At 44.7% G+C, this 18,184-nt stretch overlaps 1 protein-coding gene and 1 pseudogene across 1 annotated transcript; one reads left to right on the plus strand and one right to left on the minus strand.

The window, feature by feature from the left end:
• The first annotated feature begins 1,134 nt into the window (after positions 1 to 1,134).
• Azgp1 (alpha-2-glycoprotein 1, zinc) lies at positions 1,135 to 9,847 on the plus strand. The gene is made up of 4 exons (NM_013478.2): positions 1,135 to 1,234; positions 4,740 to 5,000; positions 7,053 to 7,328; positions 9,170 to 9,847. The coding sequence occupies exons 1-4, from the start codon at positions 1,174 to 1,176 to the stop codon at positions 9,493 to 9,495; spliced, it is 924 nt and encodes a 307-aa protein (NP_038506.2). The 5' UTR covers positions 1,135 to 1,173; the 3' UTR covers positions 9,496 to 9,847.
• Positions 9,848 to 12,610: 2,763 nt separating this feature from the next.
• Positions 12,611 to 13,085, minus strand: Gm4963 (annotated as a pseudogene).
• Positions 13,086 to 18,184: the final 5,099 nt, after the last annotated feature.

An 18,184-nucleotide genomic window follows, 5' to 3' on the forward strand; every position in this document is an offset into this window, starting at 1 on the left:
AGAGACAACAGAAGCCTATCTCCATGATGATTCTAGACACTACCAAACTGGCAATCGTATTAACCTTAACATCATCCAAAGGGTGCAATGAATCCTGGTGCTCCATGCAATAAACCTGCTACCAAGAGAAACCCTGAATGAACTCCCTGGTTTAACTGCTCACACAGTGGCAATACATTACTACCTTCCTGATAGTTTTGCTGTAGATGACCCTTTAACTGAAGTCACCAGAGAATGTCTCCTTCTTTTCCTCCTGGGGGTTGGGGGGAGTGGCTCTTCTCTATGTCCCACAGTCTTCCCATTATCTAGGGTAAAGTGGCTACCTGCTTTCTTCTCTGCAGCTCTTAGTCTGGGTGGTCTTTGCCACCTGGAGCCTCCACTTTCAATGGCTTTCTAGCCTTCATAGCAAAGCTAGTGGGAGAATACACCGTTCAACCACATGAGTTCCAAAATTAGTGATCTTTAAAGTCAACTAAGAGGTTGGGATGTAGCTCAGTTGACAAATCGCTTGCCTAGCATGCGTGAAGTCCCAGGTTCCATCCCCAGCACAGCATAAACCGAGTATGGCAGCACAGGCTTGTAATCCCAGGTCCTGGGAAGTAGAAGGATCGTTATCAGCTACCCAGGAAGGCCAGCCTAGGACACATGAGACCCTGTCTCCGTTGGTCTATCATTAAAGTCTACTAAAAGCAAGGGGAGCTGGGGGGTGCATTTAGGTTTCCCCTTGGTTTCACAAGATGTAGTCTACTAGGTCCACGCTTTTGACATGTTCAAAACTTCTCTAGAAGGAAGAATTCATCTCTTCTTACATGGTCTTACAACACCCACATCCCCCTGCTGACACCAGGGTAGGAATGTCACAGTATAACACACCTTTCAGACATCTACCACTTACTATACAGACCTCCACTCCACTGGTATACTTTCATATGGGTGACACATATGATCCTTAGACTGGCTTTCTCTGCTCTCAGTTATCAGCTCCTGTGTGTGAACCCTGTGATCAAACCTCTGCCCAACCTGTTTGTGTGGCTCTTTTCATTGCTCTCTGGGGAGGAATTTCTTTAGCCTCTCTCATTGGCTGTGGAATCACCTCCCCCGGGCAGGATGCCAGACCTCAAGGCAAGAGCCTCATTTCCTGTGTAGACTGTTCTCCCGGGCACTACCGTAGCAATGGTGCCTGTCCTGCTGTCCCTGCCTCTCCTTCTGGGTCCTGCAGTCTTTCAGGAGACTGGTGAGTGGGCAAAACTAAGGAAGATTGGGAGAGAAGCAAAGGGAAGGCAGAAAATAAAATGTTGGGCCACACGAAGGACCCTTCATGTACCTGGGATTCCCATATATCCAGTACTTAGGGGTTTGTAACGTTGCCAATTAACTTAGTTCATGAATCTGAGAACGACTGGTGTGGCTCGGTTGAGAGGATGCTTGTTGTGGATGCAGGAAGCCTTCAATTCAGTCCTAAGCACCACATAAACCAAGTATCTCATGCCTATTATCCCAACACAAGGGAGCTAGAGGCAGATAGAGGTGCAAAAGTTCAAGGCAAGCATATGCTGTCTACTGGATTCTTTTTAAAAATCTTTCTTTATTGTAGGCTTCATGCATGCAGAGCAAGCACTGAGCTACACTGCTAGTCCTCAGCTCCACGGTCTTTAAGGTCTTACTTAACACAAGTCCAGTGACTTCCCGAATGCTTCTAGAAGGGTGAACTATGGTAACTGGCAACTTTGCAAACCCGTTACTACCATCATTGGGCTGGAGGTCTGTGTAGTAAATGGTAGATGCCTCTAAGGTGTGTTATTCTTACAGTGGAGTCAGACAGTGGACTTGACTATGGACCATACAGTTTCCTCTACTCTTCCCCTCCCTTTCTTCCCTGGGCTGAACACACTTGTCTGACTCTGGAGGGAAATGGAAGAGATCCCCGGGGAAAATGCAGAGGCAGGTTAGAAAACTCTATGAGGAAACCAGGACTTTCCTCTGTAGTGAGGTAAGGCAAGAGCCTCTAGGAGAGAAGAAGGAGGGAATCTGGGGGAGCCACATGAGTTCCAGGATGGGGGAATAAGGCTGTTCACTGCACATAAATTTTTGGGTGAAGATTCTTAAACCAAGCCAATTTTAAAACACTGGTACATTCTCAGAATGCTACATAACTATTTATTTATACCCGTTTATAATAAAGCATTGTATTTTGAATGTTAGGTATTTTCTAAAGGGGCTGGAGAGAAGACTTAGTGGTTAAAAGTAGTTACTGCTCTTGAAGAGAACCCGTGTTTAGTTCCCACACCCATGTAAGAGCTTATAATTACCTATAACTCTAGTGCCAGGGGATCTGTCACCCTCTTCTGTCCTCTTTTGCTACTGTACACATATGATACACAGACACGTGTGTGTGTGTGTGTGTGTGTGTGTATAAAATTTAAAAAATAAATATATATTTAAAATGTTAAGTATATTCTATACCAAAAATCTTCGTTAGTAAGGGGCCTCTAAAGAAACTAGTAGGGTAGATGCACAGATGGATGGATGGATGGATGGATGATGGAAAGATATGGACAGGCAATGGGTTAATGTGTAGATATATGACAAATACAAAGAGCAATAGATAGTGTCTTAGTTAGAGTTTCTACTGCCGCGACAAAACAAGATGACTAAAAAGCAAGTCAGGGAGGGAATTTGGCTTACAGTTCCAGATCATAGTCTATCATTGGAGGAAGTCAGGACAGGAACCCTACAGGGAAGGAAGGATCCTAGAGGCAGGGGCTGATGTAGTGGCTATGGAGGTGTGCTGCTTACTGGCTTGCTCAGCCTGATTTCTTTTAGAACCCAGAACAATGATCCCCAGGATGGCCCTTACCCACAATGGGCTGGCCCCTCCCTCATTGATCACTAATTGAGAAAAATGCCTCATGTGAAAGACAGGGTTTCTCTGTGTAGCCCTGGCTGTCCTGGAACTCACTTTGTAGACCAGGCTGGCCTCGAACTCAGAAATCCACCTGCCTCTGCCCCCCAAGTGCTGGGATTAAAGGTGTGTGCCACCACGCCCGGCGACTCCTTCTTTTTTGCGGGGCCGTGAATGTGGGGAAAAGAGGGGAGTGGGAGAGAACCCACGTCCTGACAGAGTTCTGGTGCTCTGGGGGGATGGACACAGGAGGACTGCTGCACGCTTTCCACATGGTCCTGGATGGGTGTCTGACTGTGTGAAGCCACTGACCCCACTCAGCGAGTGGTGGACAAGGGGCAGTCCTAGGCACCAAGTTCCCAGCCTCCTGCATACTACACTGTATACCGTGGAGGAGCTGAGAACAGGATGGGGGAGCCTGGGGATGGAAGGGAGGAGAGGGCAGGGGGAGAGGGGGCGCTGGATGGTTCCCACGCGGGCAAGAGTCCTTGGTCAGGTCTGTGGCTGGAGCACAGGATAGCCTTCTGGCGGGAGGTTAAACACGGCTTGTTAGGAGAAAGCCTATCCCATCGTTCAAGCACAGCAGACCTTGATGATCAGACATAGTCTATGGTTTTAGAGATTTATTGTAGAAAGTCAGAGAGAAAGGGAGAAGGTAAAAAGAGAGAGAGAGAGACCAGCCATGGTCACGTGGAGAGAGGGGGGAAGGGAAAGAGAGAAGGAGGGCTAGAGAGTAAGAAAGGTGAGGGCTTAAAGGGAGGGGGGGCAAGCAATCCCTCTTATAGTGGGCTGGGCTATCAGGTAACTAACTGTGAGGAGGAGCATACCTGGCTATAGTCAGGTAACTGTGGGGGTGGAGTCCAGCCAGAATGCCAGAAGCTCAGGACATTGTCTGCGTGACTTATAGTCACAGAATTATGGAACTGGGGGCTCTGTGGTTTTAGGCACCTGATTCTGGGAATGTGGCTCATTTTTCTGTCCCTTGTAGATTTCTCTATTGGGTCACCGGAGCAAGCCCCATTCAACCAAAATAGGCTGCCTATCACAGTCCCATACTTTCTGATGACTCTAACTTGTGTCAAGTTGACACACAAAATCAGCCAGTATAGATAGATAGATAGATAGATAGATAGATAGATAGATGATAGATAGATAGATAGATAGATAGATAGATAGACAGCTAGATACAGGCAGATCCCTAGAAATTATTTATGGACCAGGTTAGCTGTACTAATGAACTCAAGGTCCAGTGAGAGACTCTGTCTCAAAAAAAATTAAGTTGGCAGACTAGAGAGATGGCTCAGCATCAATAGTACTTATTACCATACTTGATAACTAAGTTTGATCCCTGGGGCCCATGTGATAGAGAGAACAAACTCTTACAAGTTGTCCTCTGACTGCTATACACACAGTGGCATATGCACAAATCACACACACACATAAATATAATTAAAAAGAAAGATGGAGAATGATGAAGGAGGACATCTCAACTTGACCTCTCACCATACACCTACACCATACACATATGCTCACACCCACAAGAACCATACACACACACAAACACACACACACACACACACACACACACACACACAATTTTATATGCAAAGTAGGGGGTACAATGTAGAGACAACACAGAACAATCTCTGACATGTCATCCTGAGAAAAGGCAGAGTTCCTTCACATGAGTGAGCGTCCCATGGTATGCAGCTGGCATCAAGAGCAGGAGAGGAAGAGGCTCCAAGGCCAGCCAGGTCCTTCCTCCTGGGGCTCTGCAGCTCCACAGTGGCCTCCTGTGCATAAACCCCACCCATCAGAATCTTCTTTCCTTCTGCAGGGTCTTATTATCTGACCTTTCTCTACACCGGGTTGTCCAGACCCAGCAAAGGTTTTCCGAGGTTTCAAGCCACTGCATTTCTCAATGACCAGGCCTTCTTCCACTACAACAGCAACAGCGGGAAGGCAGAGCCTGTGGGACCTTGGAGCCAGGTGGAAGGAATGGAGGACTGGGAGAAGGAAAGCCAGCTTCAGAGGGCCAGGGAGGAGATCTTCCTTGTGACCCTGAAAGACATCATGGACTATTACAAGGACACTACAGGTCAGTGATCTCCTATCGCCCAATGAGTGTGTGTGCCTTACCCGATGCAATCCACGAGTATGAGTGGAAAGGATTGCACACACACACACACACACACACACACACACACACACACACGTACACAATCACATCTACCTCCTCCTTTCCCATGGCTTCCTCCACCCTCACCCCAGACATCAACTCCTACAGCAGTGATTCTTGACCTATGGGCTGTAACCCCTTTGAGGGTTGCTTATCAGACATCCTGAGTATCAGATATTTACATAACAAGTCATAATAGTAGCAAATTTACAGTTATGACAAAGTGGCAATAAAATAATTTTGTGGTTGGGGGTTACAATACTATGAGGAACTGTATTAAAGGGTTGCACTTATTAAGAAGGTTAAGAGCCACTACAGGGAAATGGTATCAGAGTCCCTTTCCTACCCAGGCACCACTCACTGACCATTCATCTCCATGCCCTGACCCACTTGAAAAGGAATCAGATTCAACACTTCCCAGGTGGAGATCAATAGAGAAGCACTCCCAGCATGCTCCTCTCTCCCAGCATGCTCCTCTCTCCCAGCATGCTCCTCTGGACTCTTGAGTGTGCATGCATGGGTACACATGTGTGCATACACAACCATGTGCTTACACTATGCACATGCACACCACAATTAATTAATAATAATAAAATCAACAGTAACTTGTGATTACTGAGCAATTACTCTGTGCCAGGCTCAGGTGTGAGCACATTTAATAGTCAAAATAACATCTTCAAAGATTATTACTCTTCTCATTTCAGGGATTTTCTTAAAGTATTTCACTTAAACTTAACTATATTTCATAGTTCATTTAACAATACAGGTGTGTGGGCTGGGCAGTGGTGGCGCACGCCTTTGATCCCAGCACTTGGGAGGCAGAGGCAAGCGGATTTCTGAGTTCGAGGCCAGCCTGGTCTACAAAGTGAGTTCCAGGACAGCCAGGGCTATACAGAGAAACCCTGTCTGGAAAAACCAAAACAAACAAACAAACAAACAAACAAAAAGCAATACAAGTGTGTGAACCAGGGAGAGATCTGGAATTTAAATCCAGACAGCTTAAGAGATTTTAGAGCCAGTGCCACCAACATCACTCAGGACGGAGTAAACATCCAATGTTGTAATCAGACTGACCTGTGGTAGGTTGGTTACTTTGTGCAAGTGTCATTGTTCTTGGGTAAGGGGGTGAAGGTCTTTAAAGATTGGGAGTAAACACCAAACAGGTTTGGAGGATTGTGGCTTATCAGTAATTCCAGCATCCAGAAAACTTAGAGAAGATTGCTGTAAGTTTGTGGTAACTGGGCTACATACTGAGATCCAGGCCAGCCTGGGCTATAAAGTATGATCCTGTCTCAAACATAAACAAATAAATAAATAAATAAATAATACTAACCACTGAAAGGAGAGAAATGACCCAGTTATGTATAGAGCAATGATTTGAATGCAATATAGACCTGACAAATAGGAATTCTGATAATCTATAAGAAACCACAAATAACTCCTATTTAACTTAGAAATAGAATCCAGTGTGTGTTTAATTCTGAAGAATTCACCATCCACTAAAACACATAAGTTCACTAGATAAGATGATGTAAAAAATACTTCAAATCTGAGTGCTTACCTACATGGCAAGAGGTCCTGGGTTCAGTTCCCAGCACTGCATAAAACTGGGTACTGTGTCACATACCCATAATCCTAGCACTAGAGAGATGAAGAGGGTCAGAAGTTCGAAGTCATCATTCGTACCTAGGATCTGAGGCTATTGCATGAGACCCTGTTAGACAGAAAAAGACTTGGAATCTATCCACAACTTATGAAATTCTCCAACTATGAAGAATGTGTTCCCTCTCAGAGTGGCCTGAAACGCCCAGCCAAGTAGTTTCCTCCTCTGCTGTGTGCCTGGCTAGCAACTTGTTTGCCAAGATAAAGAATTGAGTGTTTAGATGCCCCAAGCATAAAGGAATTGAAAGTTGCTCAGCTGGAGTTGGCATCCATCTGACTGACTTTCCTGTGGGATCCGGGAGGCTTCAGGGTCTCACACCTTTCAGGGAATGTTTGGTTGCGAGATCACAAATAACAGAAGTAGTGGAGCTGTCTGGAGGTATGCCTACGACGGAGAGGATTTCATCGAATTCAACAAAGAAATCCCAGCTTGGATCCCCTTAGACCCAGCAGCTGCAAACACCAAGCTAAAGTGGGAAGCAGAAAAGGTCTACGTGCAGCGAGCCAAGGCATACCTAGAGGAGGAGTGTCCTGAAATGCTGAAGAGGTACCTGAACTACAGTCGATCTCACCTGGACCGAATAGGTACACACTGCTTTTATGAACTACTCCAAGTACTAAACTGAAAACCAAGGTCATTTCAGTGTAGGGGGCAATGGCAGGTTGCCCCATCAACCCCTATTAGTCCCTTCATCCTCCAGGTTTCATATACTAGGAGTCTTTCCTTTTAAACACATGATGCAGGAGCCAAAAGGAACATTCATCAAAATTTTAGGTCAGAAAAGCCAGAAGGATAGCTCAATGGTAGAGCACCTGCCTAGACTCACCCAGTGAGGGGTTGGGGTGTGGCTCAGTGGTAGAGAACCTGCCTAGACTCCCCCAGTGAGGAGTTTGGGGTGTGGCTCAGTGGTAGAGCCCCTGCCTAGAATCCCCCAGGGAGGGGCTGGGGGCGTGGCTCAGTGGTAGAGCCCTTGCCTTGAATCCCCCAGGGAGGGGCTGGGGGCGTGGCTCAACAGTAGAGCACTGTCTGGCATGTACAGGAGTCTGGATTCAATCCTCAGCACTTAAAAAAAAAGTCAGAAACAAAACTGGCTCAATGTCAAGGATCCCTAAGTAACCTCCACTTTGCATCACATGCCACAATCCAAGCACTCAGAAAGCTGAGGCTAGAGGATTGTGATGAGTTCAAGTTGTGGTGAGTTCAAGCCCAGCCTACATGAAAAGTACAGGCCAGCTAGACCCTATCTCAGAAATCAGGTGGGAGGGACAAAAAAAAAAAAAAGAATAAACTGGGATTCAGCTTCAGCAAGCCCTCAATTTCCATAGATCAGATTCCAAATTTCATTGTAGTTCCTCAATACAGTGAGGCCTCTTGAAGACAGAACAAGAAGCTAGGCTGATGTTCTCGTAGTAGGGAGCAGTGGGGTGAGCTGTAAAGCACACTCAAGATTCTCAAAATCTGGGCATGATAGTACATGCCAGCAATCCCAGCACTCCGGGCAGGGATATCACAAGTTCAAGGCCATTCTGGACTATGTAGTCTCTGTTTTGTTATCTATGTGTATGTATGATGTTTGTATATTTGTATGTATGCATACATTTTGTCTGTATCCTGTCTTTTATGTTTTGTTATCTATGTGTATTATGATGTATGTATGTATGTATGTATGTATGTAGGTAGGTAGGTAGGTATTCTGTCTCTATGTTTTGTTATCTGTGTGTATGTATGATGTATGTATGTATGTATCCTATTTCTGCTTGTTATCTGTGTATTTATGATATGTATGTATGATGTATGTATGTATACATGTATTCTGTCTCTATGTTTTGTTATCTGTGTATATGTATGACATGTGTATATGTATGTATATATCCTGTCTCTGTTTTGTTATCTGTATGTACGTATGATGTGTGTGTATGTATGTATGTATGTATGTATGTATGTGGGTATATATGTATGATGCAGCATGAGTGGAGATCAGAAGACAACCTCAGCTATTGGTACTAACCTTCCACCTTGTTTAAGACACCAGGTTAGCCTGCCAGCCAGCTTCCAGGTATTTCCCTGTTTCTGAGCTCTGGGAATAGAGACATACACGATTGCATCAAAGTTTTACCTTTGTTCTAGAGATTCACACTTGGATCATCATGTTTATGCAGCAAGCCCTTTACCCACTGAGCTAGCTCCCCAACCCCCTGTCTCAATCAGTTACCATCAGAAGTCAATACACCATAACAAAAGGCAGGGAGTAAGAGAGTAGCTCTGTACATACCATATAACACAACAGGGAAAGCCCTTCCTGAACTTCACAAAGGTCTCTTAGAGAAGTCAGACTGGATGGTCATCCAGGGGGTTAGGAATGAAAGAGGCATGGCAGGAAAAAGCCCACCTTCAGCTCTCTATGTGCACCTTTCTCCCTCCACAGATCCTCCCACTGTGACAATCACCAGCCGTGTGATCCCAGGAGGAAACAGAATATTCAAATGCCTGGCCTATGGCTTCTACCCACAAAGAATTAGTCTGCACTGGAACAAGGCCAACAAGAAGCTAGCATTTGAACCAGAAAGAGGTGTTTTTCCCAATGGAAATGGCACTTACCTCTCCTGGGCAGAGGTGGAAGTCTCCCCACAGGACATAGACCCCTTCTTCTGCCTCATAGATCACAGGGGGTTTTCCCAATCTCTCTCGGTGCAGTGGGATAGGACAAGAAAAGTAAAGGATGAAAACAATGTTGTAGCTCAGCCTCAGTAAGTTACCCTCTCTGCCTGACATGAGAGAGGTGAACTTCAGAAGTCAATGTCATCAACAAGGTCTTCCATGGGCCACTGTACAACAGCCAGCAAGAATCCAAGGAAGAGGCATGGGCACAGAAGACTTGAATGCCACAGACTGAGTTCACTCTCAATGTCAGATCAATCGCCTTGCCTTGTAAACCTCCTCCTTGATTAATCTGTCAACCCTCACAATTGCCCTCATGCCTAGAACAGCACAGAAAGGAAGGCATTTTAAACTCAGAGATGCTAGAGAAGTGTGAGTTGATTTTATCATGTATTCTGCCCCCACATACTTGATTCAATTGTGAACATCTTCATATTCACTCAAAGATGTTGTCCTAGTTTCATTCCTGGCACTGGGAGAAAATATCCCAGACAAAAGCAACTTCAAGAGAGAAGAGATTTATCAGACTTACCCTTCTAGGAGTCCATTATGTGACTCTAGTCTTGGGATGATGAGAACAAACATCTACTCACCTCAGCTAGGAAAACCATCAGCAGATCAAAGGATGGATACCACCAAAGTCCAGATCAGTGAACTGTAATTCTTGTGGGGTTTTCTTATGTCCCTTTTGTGCTCAAGTCACTGCAGGATGTGTCTATGCCCACTGTAGCCCAAATAGATGACACAGAGACCTGGTATTTTTATTATCAAGCTACAGGCACTAAGTTAGTCAGGTTCTGAGCTATTTGAACCCCTAAGGCTGCCTATTTCCCAGCTACATGATCCTTTACCTTCAATCTGAGTTTTGTCCTGGCTCAATCAGGTCCACATGTGTCCTCATGAAGACTCCCATAGTGACTTGTTCATGGCATCTTCTCATGGCCTCTCCATATCTTCTTATACTCATGGTCCTGTCTCCTCTGGGACCCCCTGAGGAAATCACACCCTATCTTTTCCACCCAAATTTTTTTGTGGGGGGGTGGAGGAGGAAAGGGTTTATTCAGCTTACACTTCCACATTGCTGGTCATTACCAAGGAAGTCAGGACTGGAACTCAAGCAGGTCAGGAAGCAGGAGCTGATGCAGAAGCCATGGAGGGATGTTCCTTACTGACTTGCTTCCCCTGGCTTGCTCAGCCTGCTCTCTTATAGAACCAAGACTACCAGCCCAGGGATGGTCCCACTCACAAGGGGCCTTTCCCCCTTGATCACTAATTGAGAAAATGCCCCACAGCTGGATCTTATGGAGGTACTTCCCCAACTGAAACTTCTTTCTCTGTGATAACTCTACCTGTGTCAAGTTGACACAAAACTAGCCAGTACAATTAACTAGCCAGTACAATTGATGGAAAACAATTTTTACATAACACTGAGACCAGAGATGTTTGGCCTTGCCATCCTCAGGACTGCAACCAGATATCTGGACATAGAAATCAGGATCTGAATACACAGTACACAAAAGCATCCTCCACCAGTTTTATTGGTATTATTTACATAAATATGGGTAAGGGGTTACATACAGGAGCAGAAATGACTTAAAGACAGTTTTATTACTGAAGTCCATCACAGCAGCATGAGTGACAGCTCATGAAAACTGGAAACCTGGAGCCCACTACATAACCTACAGGTAACTCAGTAGTCTGGACAATGTCCATTTTAGTCATCTCAGCTAGTCTGAGCCTGTCCTGCAAGCAAGGTTGGTCTATGCTTCTTCCAGGAAGTTCAGCTAGCCTGAGACTGTCTCTAGGCAGTCTTTATTGCTCTATTGCTTTATTTGCTTGGAAAGGGTGGGGTCTAGTGATTCTGATCAGTTTCAGTGACTTCCTGAAGCTAGTGAATTGTTTGCTTCCTGAGATTAATGAGATCCCCTGCATAATGGAATACTTTACATATCCATAGACCAGTGGCTCCTAACCTATGGGTAGCAACTCCTTTAGGGGTCAAATGGTTTTCACATGGTTGCATATCAGATATCCTGCATATCAGATATTTACATTATGATTCATAACAGTACTAAAATTAGTGATGAAGCAACAAAATAATTTATGATGGGGTCATTACAGCATGAGAAACTATGTCATAGCATTAAGTGGTTGAGAACCACTGCCTTAGAACATCCTGTTGCTTCACCTCCTTTTAAACATTCTATGTCTTAACAAGACAGGAGCTTGTAATCTTGAAAGAAATTACTAAACAGTTGCAGCCCATCACTGTGGAGAAGCCAATTCAGGAACTTGAAGCAACTCATCAAATCCTCATCAAGAACAAAGAGAAAAATGAATGCATGCATGCCTACAAGTGTTCAGTTCCCTCTCTACATTTATACAGTTCAGGATCTCCTGCCTAGGGGATAGCGCCACCCACAGTGGGCAGGTCTTTTCACCTCAATTAACATAATCGAGATAATCTTCCACAGATATGTTCATAGGCCAATCGAATCTGGACAATTCCTCATTGCGACTCTTCCTAGGTGACACTAGGTTGTGTCAAATTGACAATTAAAACTAATCATCAGGGGGCTGGCGAGATGGCTCAGTGGGTAAGAGCACTAACTGCTCTTCCAGAGGTCCTGAGTTCAAATCCCACCAACCACATGGTGGCTCACCACCATCTGAAATGGGATCTGATGCTCTCTTCCAGAGTGTCTGAAGACAGCTATAGTGTCCTCATATAAATAAAAGTAAATCTTTAAAAAAATAAAAACAAAAACAGCTAATCATCAAGGCTGTGGAGGTGGCTTAGAAGTAAAGGTGCTTGCTGTCAAGCCTTATGACCTTCGTTCAATCCCCAGGACCCATTGGCAGAAGGAGAGAATCAACTCCTGTAACCTGCACATGCATTTTCTCTCTCCCTCTCCCTCTCCCTCTCCCTCTCCCTCTCCCTCTCCCTCTCCCTCTCCCTCTCCCTCTCCCTCTCCCTCTCCCTCTCCCTCTCCCTCTCCCTCTCCCTCTCCCTCTCCCCCTCCCTCTCCCTCTCCCTCTCCCCCTCCCTCTCCCTCTCCCTCCCTTTCCCTCTCCCTCTCCCCCTCCGTATCTCTCTCCGTCTCTCCCTCCGTCTCTCTGTCTCTCTCTGTCTCTGTCTGTCTGTCTGTCTGTCTCTCTCTCTCTCTTCCATCTCTCTGTCTCTCTCTGTGCTATCTCTCAATTTTTTTTGATTCAATAAAGTTTTATTTTCCCAAGTGCACAGCTGATTGAACCTGCTCATGCATCCTCACCAGCAGCTGGGCTGCCTCCACCCTTTGTGTTTCTGGTGTAAATTACTTGGGCTCTGTGCTTTGAAACCAGCTTGAGCAGTCCTTTACTAAGGAGCTCCTGAAGGGCTGCCCTGGCCAAGGAACTGCAAATCTTCAGTCTCTCGGAGACCACAGCTGGAGTAATAAGCTTATAGTTCTGAACCTCTTTACAGAGCTTGTCGTATGTCGCTTTGTCGAACAGGACAAGATTGTTCAACTTGTCCCGAACTTTGCCTTTGGACCACTTCTTCTTCTTGGCCTTGCCACCAGATTTATTTACTGGGTCTTTATCCTTTTTGGCCGACTTTCCGGCATCTTTCTTCTTCTTGTCGTCTTTGGGCGGCATGGCGAAGCTCAGAGAGTCGTGTGGACCACAGCAGCCTCGCTAAGATGTCGGACCTATCTCTCAATTTTATCTCATTAAATTTTTAAAAGAACCTTTTTGGATTTCTTCATTTTTATTTTTATTTTGTGTGTATAATTATTTCACCTGCATCTTTGTCTGGGTACCATCATGCATCCCTGATGCTCCCAAAGGTCAAAAGAAGGTATCAGATCTCATGGAATTGGAGTTATGGATAGTTGTAAATCACTATGTGGATGCTGGGAACTGAACCCAGGTCCTTTACAAGAGCAACAAGTACCCATAACCACAGAGCCATCTCTCCAGTCCACTCAAAAAATAAAACACAGCAACAACAACAACAACATTTTCAAAACCTTGAGCATCTTTACCTTGGGGAATGACATGACTTGGATCACTCAGTCCCTTGAAAATGAATCAAGTTACTACAGCTGGTAGCCACAAATATGGCCATAGCCCTGATGACTATGGCATTGAAGAAATCTGTCCATTTGTAGCAAGCAATGCTCTATGAGTTCAAGGCCAGACTGGTCTATATAGTGACTCCAGGTGAGCCAAGGCTACACAGTAAGACCTTGTCTCAAATAAAGAAAAAAGGAAGAAAGAAAAAGAAAAAAGAAAAGGAAAAAAAAAAGAAAGAGAAAGAGGAAAAACTAAATTTAAGAAAATTTAAGAAAAAAGAAAAGAGCCAGGCAGTGGTGGTACATGCCTTTAATCCCAGCACTTGGGAGGCAGAGGCAGACGGATTTCTGAGTTCGAGGCCAACCTGGTCTACAAAGTGAGTTCCAGGACAGCCAGGACTATATGAGAAACCTTGTCTCGAAAAACCAAAAACCAAAACAAAACAAAAAACAAAGAAAAAAAGAAAAGAAATCTGCATGAACAAACATTTGTACTTCAGTTTCCTTAGCAATCTTTTATCCTGTAAGGCACCAATTTCCCTTTCAGTTTTCTACACACCATTACAGCCTTGGGACACACATTGAGGCGGCCTGTTCTCTTCAGAGCATACCCAGGCATTTCCAGAATCAGAAAACAGGTTTTGATTTCTCTGAACTCCTTCCCAAGTCCATTTAAGCCTATTTTCTCAATTGAGTCACCGACTGCCATCCTCGAATAAACAAAGTTCAAAGGAAGAGCTATACCTTCATGGATGTCTTGATTAAATTTAACCTGCATGTGCTGTGTTTTTTCATGTGCAGCAAGGGTTTCCTTCATAATCAGACATCGTAGCACTCACCTATACTCTCAGCACACGGAAGCTTGCTGTAAAGTTTGAGGTCAGACTAGATTATGGGTAGTAAGGCCTTGTCAAAAAAAAAAAAAAAGCCAAGTGGCAGTGGCACACACCTTTAATCCCAGAACTCAGGAGGTAGAGGCAGACAGATCTCAGAGTTCAAGGCCAGCCTGGTCTACAGAGTGAGTTCCAGGATAGCCAAGGCTATATAGAAAAACCCTGTCCTGAAAAACCAAAGAAAAGAAAGAAAAGAAGGCTAAGGACATGGATTGTCATCCTGGGCTGCTAGAGTACTTGTCTCATATGCTCATATGTGGTTTCATCCAAGGACCACACAAAACTCGGTATGCTAGTGCACACCTGTAATAATAAGCTGAAGGTTCAGTTCAAGGGCATTCTTGGTTACATATCAAGTGTGAGAACCACATGGGCCACATGAGACATGAGAGGCAAGTGAAGGAAAGAGACAGAAACAGAGACAGAGATAGAGACAGAGTCAGCATAAGCAAGCTGGAACTGAAATATGACATCCGTCCATTCTGACAGATGAGATGTGAGGTGTGAAAGATCCTGGCAGGTGAGCAGGGACAAATATCTTAGAGGAAGAGAGAGAAACAGAGCCACTCAGAAGCCCAGATCAAACTTCCTGGAGGAGTCAGGTTTCACAGGAGGTATGAAGTATTAAGGCAGCTCAAGAGTCAAAACGTTGTTCCTAACCAGCTGGAGACAAGATAGTCTGGGGACAACACAAGTCTGGCAAGGGATATAATGACAGGTTGGGGGGAGGGGCAGTAGGCACAGGTTGGGAACACTTGGAAGACAAGTGTCCCAAGAACCAGATGTGTCACCTCCCGCTCTACTGTGCTAAGTACTACAAGCAAGATAGGCATGCTGGTGCAAAACTGTAGTCTTGGGACACACTACTCAAGACTTGGGGAATGGAGGCAAAAAGACTGGAGAGTTTACAGGCAGCCAAAGGAAAAAGTAACGCCCACAAATTCTTCTCTGGACAAAGACAACTTCAAGCGCAACTGGAGAGTGCCCCAGCTTGGGAGGGCCTCCTTCAGTGATTCGTGTGTGTATGTGTGTGTGTGTGTGTGTGTGTGTGTGTGTTTTATGTACATAGGGGATTTGCTTGCATATATATCTTTGCAAATCCTACATGCATGTCAAAGATTCCCTGAAACTAGAGTTGCAGATGACTGTTAGCTGCCGTGTGGGTGCTAGGAATCAAACTTGGATTCCTTGAAAGAGAAACCAGTGCTTTCAGTAGCTAAGCCATTACTTCAGCCCAGTGGTGTAACCTCCCCGCCTCAGCCTGAAATCTGGCTGATCAGGTTTGACTGTTAGCACGAAGAGAGCATATGGGGGGGGGGGGGCTGCCACCCTAACGTTCTGCCACTCCCACTGCTACTGCCTGCCACCTAGCTGTTCCGGAGCCAACACGTGGTCACCTGAAACTGGACTCCAAGGATGATTTGGCGGGAATGAGCCCCTCCCCCTTCTTCATAACCTGGTGTCTCTGAATAGTAAAACTGAACCTTGATCAAACTGATGTCTTGGTTCCACTTTTTCTCTCGCTGCCTAGTTCCCTCTTTCTTTCCAGATTCCAAGATGCCACCCAGGCTAGAACCCAGACATGTGGGCCGCGGCCTCAACAGATTGGCGAACCAACGCGGGACTGGGAAACGGCAGAGGACGTTTGGAAGAAGCACTGCTGATTTGGAGCTCCGTGGAAGAAGAAAATAATTAAAGAAAATTCGTACCAGAGAAGGTGGGTACAGGCTAAGCTAAAACGGCATTAAACCTGGGCACTAAATTCACTTAGGTTCAGCAGTGAGATTATCAGGAGCTAGGAACGTAACAGGCAGTTAGCCACAGCTCCCAGAAGCTGCTTTTTTAAGCGTGAGAAAAGAAAGGGTTTAATAAAAGGGATTTAATAATCAGGCGATGGCCACAGTCAAAAACTGCATCAGGCGGGAGGAAAATGCCCCAGAAGCAGAGAGAAATTTCAGGGGTGCCCTGCTTTGTTCTCTCTGGGCCTTACAGCAGAAGTGCTCTGCCCTCTTTGTGTTTTTGTCTAATGTCTGGTGCACCAGTCTGTTCACGTGTCAATCCATGTGTGCTTGTGTATAGCGGTCTGAATGAATGAATGTTCTATGTTTTATGTTGGATAATAAAGATGGCTAAAAAAAAAAAAACAAAACAAAAAACAAAACAAAACAAAACTTTATCTGGTGGTTCATCAAAGCTGAGAGTGGCCACATGCTTTAACCAGGAAACAGGCACACAGCAGGAGGGCCCCTGCTGGAGAAACTGTTCTTTATAGGAAAAAAGAGAGTCTACAGCCTCTTAGTTTTGGGGTAAAAAAGCTGATAGATGGTTTGTCATAAGAAAATTCTCTGCATTTGTGATTATTCTGTTTAGCTAACGATAAGGTGCTTTTTATTTTATGATTGTAACTAGAAAAATTAATATTCTCTGATTGGTCTAAGTGTAACTGCTTCATTTGGGTTTTTTTTTATTGGTAATGTGCTCTGCATGTGTTCACAATCAGCTCATAAGTTATTGGATAAGATTAGATAATTGTTACATTGGTAACAGAAGGTTAGCCTTAAAATTGGCAACTCAGGAGTCTTTTCAAGCACGTGGCATAGCAGGCCAAATCTCACAAAGTAGTAGTGAAGTTTTAATGTTGATTACTAAAGTGATAAATTGTTTTGAAATCGGGTTTTGCTTTCCCAAAGTTAATGTTGCAAAAGAAACTTAGTAATTCTAATATCTGTCCTCATGGCAAGAGGAACTAAACTCAGAGCAGCTTCTGCTAGGTTTGTGTGACCTTCCTTTGTCTTACAAACGGTGCCTAAAAAAGCTCTAGAGGTTTGCCTCTAGGAGATATTCTTTTAGCTAAAAGAGCACCTTTACAGATCTAGCCAGATGCTGTTTCAATAAAGTTCAAATTCATAGTTTATAAAGGGTCAATCAGACTGTAAAATTTATCAAGGCATTACAATCTGGCTTGCCTACCTTTTATATAGTTATTATAGATCCAAAAGTTTGTTCTCTCTCCTTTGCATCTTAATGATTGTAAAGGTTTTACTTCTAGTGAGTTTGTAATAACTGGAATATTTTGCCTCTAGTATGGCTAAATATTGATCTACATTATGTGAGAAATTTTTATCATTTCTGCTTGTATACAAGAAGCCAAGAGTTTTAATCTTTCAGTGTATATTGTTTCCTAAGTGGAAAATATTTTATTAGCTAATGCCTCTCAAGGGAAGTTTACTTTAAATCCTTGCTCTCACCCAAAAGATTCAGAGACAATATCTTTTTATTACTTAGGGTTTTAGTTTACTACAGAAGGCTTTGCAGAAAATAAAGAAAGCCTTTATAATTGTTATTAATTATAATCAATCGCAATTAAATATTAGCTGTGCCCAAAACAATTCTTTGGCAAGAGAAAACATTATTGTAAAGTCATTTTTCTCATCCTCCCAGCTGATCGCTGGCCCATGTGGGCCCAGCTAGCTGCTGGCTGCTGTGGGGCGGGGCCTTGAGACACACAGTTTCCCAGAGCTATAGTGGTGTGAGAGGCCGCCAAAAAGTGGGCAGCTTTACAGCAAACTCAGGAGAGGGCCGCCCGCGTTCACCTTTGCGCCTCCACATGTCCCAATCGGGGTAGCCATATTGTTCCCACTAAGACCCGGGTGGGTTTTCTGGCCTACAACAGATTGGGCTGCCTTCAGCCTCTTCTGCCTGAGAGAAAGGCCGAGGTGGTGGCGGCGGTGACAAAAGCGGCTGTGACAGCAGGGCCAGTGCTGCCGCCAGTGCCAAGACCAGAGCTGCTGCTTGACATCGCGGCAGCGGGCATGGTGGGCACACACCGCCTCC

The sequence above is a fragment of the Mus musculus genome, chromosome 5, assembly GCF_000001635.26.
Source record: "Mus musculus strain C57BL/6J chromosome 5, GRCm38.p6 C57BL/6J".
NCBI classification, from domain to species: Eukaryota; Metazoa; Chordata; class Mammalia; order Rodentia; family Muridae; genus Mus; species Mus musculus.